The sequence below is a fragment of the Mandrillus leucophaeus genome, unplaced genomic scaffold (genome assembly GCF_000951045.1).
Source record: "Mandrillus leucophaeus isolate KB7577 unplaced genomic scaffold, Mleu.le_1.0 Scaffold48, whole genome shotgun sequence".
Classification (NCBI taxonomy): domain Eukaryota; kingdom Metazoa; phylum Chordata; class Mammalia; order Primates; family Cercopithecidae; genus Mandrillus; species Mandrillus leucophaeus.
Genome location: NW_012105142.1, coordinates 1236914 through 1243844, shown reverse-complemented (window position 1 = coordinate 1243844; position 6931 = coordinate 1236914). Strand labels below are relative to the sequence as shown.

The 6931-nt window shown below is 35.8% G+C and overlaps 1 protein-coding gene across 1 annotated transcript in view; it reads left to right on the top strand.

Annotated features, from left to right (window-relative positions):
- Positions 1-6931, top strand: part of DPY19L3 (dpy-19-like 3 (C. elegans)) — an 83298-nt gene that overhangs the window by 53336 nt on the left and 23031 nt on the right. The window contains exons 12-14 of the mRNA XM_011995250.1: positions 2134-2256; positions 2636-2747; positions 3495-3551. Coding sequence (XP_011850640.1) covers positions 2134-2256; positions 2636-2747; positions 3495-3551 — 292 coding nt within the window. The remainder of the gene's footprint in view (positions 1-2133; positions 2257-2635; positions 2748-3494; positions 3552-6931) is intronic.

The window sequence follows — 6931 nt, the reverse complement described above, 5'->3', positions numbered from 1 at the left end:
TCCCAAAGTGTTGGGGTGACAGGCATGAGCCACTGCACCCTGCCAGATACTGTAACTTTTATGCAGCACATCTGCATTAGTGTGAGAGGTACATCTGAAAGGGGCACAGTGTTCTGTGTTCATGGAATTAATCAGAGATTTCCAGTTTGGCTGGGTTACTGGGGAGGTGCTGAGGACTTCTCTTAGGTATCTAGAGAGGGTAAGAGCACATACTCTCCTTGTCTGTTTTATTTTTATTTACTTTTCACACCTTGCCCTGTTTATGGATATTCTCCTTGTTTGGAGCATCCTTTTTGTACCAATAGAGAAACCAGTGTTTGGGTTGTAATATTTCCTTTAAGATTCCAGTGATGAATTACCAAATGGTGAGAACAGCCTTAGAATATCGTTTTAATTTTCCTATGTATCTATGGTAGGAAAAAAAGGATTTCTGGGAAATAAAAAAGGTCAGGTCTTTAGTTACATAGAGAAGCATCATAGGTGCCCATTTCTATTGGGTATGTATGAAGGGATCAGTAGACCTTCATGAAAGTTTCATCTTTAACTAGTAGCCTTTACTGTTGTTTTCTTTTTCCCTCGACAACAAATTGTGCAACATCTAAACACTGATCAGTCTTAACATCACTGAAGTGGAGACAGCCAGGCAATGTGTGCTTCCCAGTGTAATGCGATGTGGAGTAGAGCTGTCCCGCTTTCTGTGGGAATATGTTTCAAGTCCCTCAGTGGATGCCTGAAACTTTGGATGGTTTCAGACCCTCTGTATACTGTTTTTTTTCCCATACATACATCCCTGTGATAAAGTTTCATTTATAAATTAACCATGGTAAGGGATTAACAATAATCATAAAATACAACAATCAATAGCAACATGCCAGCATCACTTCTCTTGCACTTTGGGGTCTTAATTAAGTAAAATAAGGGCTGCTTGGACACAAACAATACAGGGACATTTAAATGTATCTTACTTTATTAGTAGTATAGTAGCTGAATGTATCTGCTTGTCTGTCTCAGGTGGGTGGGTAGAGTATACAGCGTGGAAACACAGGAGCAAGGAATGATGATCTGTGTCTCAGGTGGGACAGACAAGGGTGGAGAGATTTCATCATGCAACATAGAATAACGTGTAATTCAGCACTGTGAATAGTTTATTTCTGGAATTTTCCATTTAATATTTTGGGACAGCAGTTTCCTCAGTAACAAATCACTGAAAGTGAATCCACAGATGAGAGGGGACTACTGTGCATCATAACCCCGTGAAGTGTTCTTGCCAAAACACTGAACTTGTGTCTAATAAACCTCTAGATCTAATTACGAGTTTACAAGAAGCATGAAGTGTATAACCACCCCTGTGAGGCACACCTGGGAGACGGGAACAGCGTCAGGACGTATGTTCCGTGTTCTTCCCCAAACAAATGGCCTGCTTTTTAAAAAAAGGAGATACTTTTATAGATCAAAAGATATTTAAAGAGATGTGTTAGTGAAATGCAACGTACAGTTCTTAGTTCCTGATTCAGAGAAACCTGAAAAAAGCAGTTGATGCAAACAGGGAAAATAGAACATGAACTGGGTATTAGATGATGTTAAGGAATTAATGTTACTTTTATTGGGTGTAATAATTTTAATGTAGCTGTGTTTGATAAAAGTCAAATTTGGATATCAATTTGGATATCAGGAGGTATTGGTAGGTTAAAAATGTGATTTTTGAGGGTTCATAAAGAAACTGAATTCCAAGTTAATGGATGTGTTTTTTGCTTTTATTTGTAAAATTTTGAAAATTTTGAAAAATACTCATAACTGGTAAAACATCTTTTAAAGATCTCTTTCAGTTTCAGAGATTCCAAAAAAATTTGGATTTTTTTTTGCATTCTCTTTTTTTTAAAGAATTGAAGCACTTTAAATTTTTACTTCAAAGCTGCTGTGAAATTTCAGTTTTTCTCATTATTAATGCATTTATATTGTTATACTTTTAGCCTCATAAATTCAAAATTGATCAATGCAAATTCATTTCATCTTATGGAAGTAATCAATTTCTGAATATATAGAGGCATACATTTCTTGTGTCTTCTTCTTTTAAAAAGATCTAACTAAAATTATGTTTCCAGCTCAAATTTTGTATGTTGCTGTTTTACTCAGTGATTCTACAAGTCAACAATCCGTGGGTAAAATGGAAAAAGGCACAGTTAACCTGAAACCAGAAACTGCCTACAACTTAATACATACCATTCTGTTTGGATTCTTGGCATTGAGTACAATGAGGTATTTTTCTTACCTGTTTGTTTACTTTTTAATTTGACCACTCTTGATGTTACTTAGCAATATAATGTGGAAAGTGACAGTCATCTTCATTAATAATCATGGTTCGCATAAAATCATCCTTATATACTATCTTCTCTCAGTATAAAATATTCATCATCAGTTTTTACAATTAATTACAAAATGCCTCTACGTTTTACTCAAAACATAGTCCTCAAAAGGCAGTGGAGTTAAACAATGAACCCTTTGGCAAATAGCATCTGCATAGTTTTAAGTAAGATTTTGCCGTCATAGACTGTAAAGCTGCCTTTATAGGTATCTCAGAATCCAGGTTTATATACAACTAGTACTTCCTGACTTGCGCCTGTGTCTATTCTTGCAGAATGAAGTACCTCTGGACGTCACACATGTGCGTGTTCGCATCATTCGGCCTATGTAGCCCCGAAATATGGGAGTTACTTCTGAAGTCAGTCCATCTTTATAACCCAAAGAGGGTCAGTGTCATCCCTTTTTCCATCTCCTTTTGTGACTTGTAGTATTTCTTTCATACCACTTTTTTTTGTTTGTTTTTCAGTAGCAGTGAGATAAAATGGATACTGAAATTGAAGCTAAAAATACATAATTGATATATTAAGATTTTATAGGGAATTATTTTAAAATAATTTTATTTTTAAAAATTACTACTTTTTTCTCAGACTGTAAATTAGATATATTCATTATACAGAATTTGGAAATACAAAAAAAGCACAAAAGGGGAATTAAAATTACCAATACTCCCCTTGTCTGGAATTATAACTTATTATTATAATGTATTTTCATAAAGATAATTATTAATACATGTATGACCATTTCTCAATAGCCTATAAATGCAGTTTTCAATTGTTCTACTCCATAAATTCACTAGGTGGCAATATGGTAGAAGCTGCAGATATCTTACAAATGATTAGAATCCTCATATCGACTCAGTTATTCTGCATATTGGAGACTTGTGCTCCATTAAATTATATTTCTGGTATTTTTTTAAGTCATATATTTACAAAGCAAAACTGTATGTCAAAAGTGTTTTAAAAGCTGGGCACAGTGGCTCACTCCTATAATCCTAGCTGCTCAGGAGGCTGAAACAGGAAGATCACTTGAGCCCAAGAATTCCAGGCCAGGCTAGGCAACATAGCACAATCCTGTCTCTCAAAAAAGAAAAGGTTCAAAATACTTGTAATCTAAATAATGTCTTTCTTATATAGATATGTATAATGCGATATTCAGTACCGATATTAATACTGCTGTATCTATGCTATAAGGTAAGACTGATTTTCCTCATTCTTGTCATTCATTTATTTAGCAAAATAATTGCTTTGATTCAGTGTATTTTTTGTATTATTTGGCAAATAGAGTGGTTTGTGGAGGTTATAAATACCTCCTTAGCTTCTTACTGCAGGTGACATTGATTGGAAAACGGATCTTTTTCCCAAATAGTTTTAACAAGTAAAAACATGATAGCAAAAACTACTATAGCATTTAATAATTCTAATTAATTTTGGTTTAGACTATTAATATTCAGCTGATGCAAATTCTGAAAATAAGGTGTTTTCAGGCTATTTTGAAATGAAAGTAGAAAAATTATTTTCCCGTTACCTGATTTATATAGACTAAGAAATTTTTAAATGTATCTTACTTTAAACTCCATATTTTGTTAGATGCTTATCTTCATAAGAGAATTAGACACATAAATAAATAGTGTCTAAGGCTAGGCTTTTTTAAATCTGTTCTTCAGTATCAATAGGAAGTATTCGAATTTTTCATACTCTCATTTGACTAGTTTGTGAAACAGCATGAACTGCCCTTTAATTCAGATATTATCAGAGACAATGATCATTGGTCAGGTTGACGGTGGCTTTTTGTCACATCTTTGACACTGACAGTGTTGAATCATTCCCAGGGCAGATAGCACAGACTGTTTTATCCAGTATATGTTACTGAGGAGTCCAGTCAGTTTACCTTTCTTTACACAATGATGCTGAGGATTAAAGCACACTCCTCACAGAAAAGATAAAGCCCATGAATGTTTTTGTCACCACTGAAGCTGTACCAGACGATAACCATCTTTCACACTGCCCGTGTGCATGTAGGTTCAGTTCTTTTATGTCTCAGCTATCTATTGAAATTTTATGGATTTTTTTTTTTTTTTTTTTTTTGCTGTTTGAGGACTGAAGTTGTTTGTTTGTAATAAAATTGAAGAAGGACATTGTATAAGAAGTAAACTGTTGTAGGGAGTGCTGACTCTTGAAGCATGGTCCTCAGATAAACAGCATCAGCATCTCTTGGGATCCTGTAAACATGCATGTGTTTGGGTCCCACTCCAGACCTACCGAGTCAGAAGCGTGGGAGTCCAGTACAGAAATAGGCACTTAACCAGCCCCCCAAGTTTAAGAACTCCCTGCTGTAGCGTTTACAGGGTTTCTCAGCAGTGGCACGTTGACACTTGGGCCAGAGAATTCTTTGCCGCCTGGGGCGGGGGCGGTCCTATGTGCTGTAGGCTGCTCTGCGGCACCTTCACCCTCTGCCCGCTCATTGAAGCACCTCTCCCCTGGCTGCAACAACCAAAAATGTCACCAGACGTTGCCAAACACCCTGGGACTAGGGCTGGGGCCACAATCTCTCCCCTCACTCCTCTTGAAAACCACTGCTATAGAAGAACCAGAACGGCTAAAGAAGCCATCATCTCCAGGAAATCCTTGCAGGTTTTCCCTGAATGAGGGAGTTAGTATCCTAAGGAATCCTCCAAAAGACTGTTGGCCTAGCCTCTTGATACAGGACCTCAGGAGAAATCCTAATGCATTCCGTTTCACTGTGTAAAATAGTTCAGATATTTCATCTCCACAAAACATATATAAAATCACAGAGAAAATAAAGATGTTATGGGTATGAGGGGTTACCCTGAAACTGAATCTGTTTTCCAACTATTCCAGCTGTTACAGACTTACCTGTAAGTAACGTGAATTCATGTTTCAAAGCCTGATTTCAGTTTTACATTGCAATTGTAATTAGGGTTTCAAAATTGCTTGTTTATACTACCAATTTTACTGTATCTCTCTTTAGGATAAGCCTATTAAAAGGAAAAAACATGTACTAGCCTCCACTCTGAAGTCAAGACTTTAGTAAAATTAGTACGTTGGTCTTGATTAACTTATTTGGATTGCTGAAATCCCTACTGTTGATTGGTAAAAACAGCAGTTAGTTAATTCAGCGCTTTCATATGGTTAAAGGAGTTTGCCACAAAATTCTCACTAGCTTTTAACATTTTCAGAATTAGTAACTTTCAAACTAGAAAAATACCTAACATTCATTGAGTTCACAGATTTCAAATATGTTTATGCTGTAAGAATTAGAGCATTTCATTAAAAAGTTGGTATTCTATTGGTTATCAAATTAATAAGGAAAAATAGATCATTGAAATATTACAAAGGTATCATTTAATCAGTAATTTTTACTACATCTCTTCCAAAAACTAGAACCAGAAGTCCTGACACCTGATATCCCATCACTAGCAATTTTCCTGATTCACCCACCCAGGAGACAAGATTTGAATGAGCAGTAAAAATGGCCAAAGATGAGATGACCAAAAAAAAAGTGATAGGTCTCAAACACAGCCAGAGATCAATCAAGTGCTGCTTTAATTCTACTAGTGGTTCTTAAATAAAAGTATTCTATTTTCTATGTCAGTGGAGCATACATACGTTGTCACTGGTGTTCTGTGCTAATATGTGAAATGAATTCTGCCTTTAACCTTAGGATATATATAGATATGATCAAGTCTTTTTAGTCAACTGTCATTTGATAAAAACAATTAAGATTTAGTTAATTGTTGAATTAAATGGACTTAAGGTATTAGATAAGTGGGTTATTCAGAGAGTAGTTTTTATATTTTATTTACAAAATCTTAAGTAACTCAAGTTGACCAGGAGGCACCAAGTGGTATAAATAGAACCGGATGTACCAGATTGTCCTGGAGAGCCCTACATTTAAAGATTCTTCTCTCTCATTGTACCAGCAATTATATTAATATATGTCAAACCATTTGACCAGATTTCTAGTACAAAAATACAATCATGCTATTATGAAATGAAAAGGGGGCTGGATTTGGAGCCAGGGTCCAGGTTGTAGCTCTGCCACTTGTGACTTGGTCAAGTCAGATACCTCTCTGAGCCGCAGTTTCCACACTTCTAAATGAAAAATAAATCCCAGTGGGTGATGCTGCCTGTTGCGTCATCCATGTCATGGGTTATTGTGAGGATAAAACAATGCCATATTCTAAAACATTTTTGCAGCCATAAAACGGCTCTGTCTTCTACAGGATACATTCTACTTTTGGGGGTAAATTGCGTGGTATTAGTTAATTACATATTCCTAACGGACTCTGAGCTTTCTCATGGTTGGCATTTTTGTCATGTCAAGATAATGTTTTGTCAGGTATTAACATCACATACAATAGCATTTTTATTGGAGCAAGCTAAAAGGCTCATTTTTTAAAGTTGGCGATACCTCTCATCCTGATTAGCTTCAGATGAAGATAATTTCAGACACTTCCCAGACTCCAGTTCCCTTGCATTAGGAGGGTTGCTGCAGAGGTGAAATAGTTGTATATTCCAGTTGCCATGTTTGTTTAGTTCACACATTATAT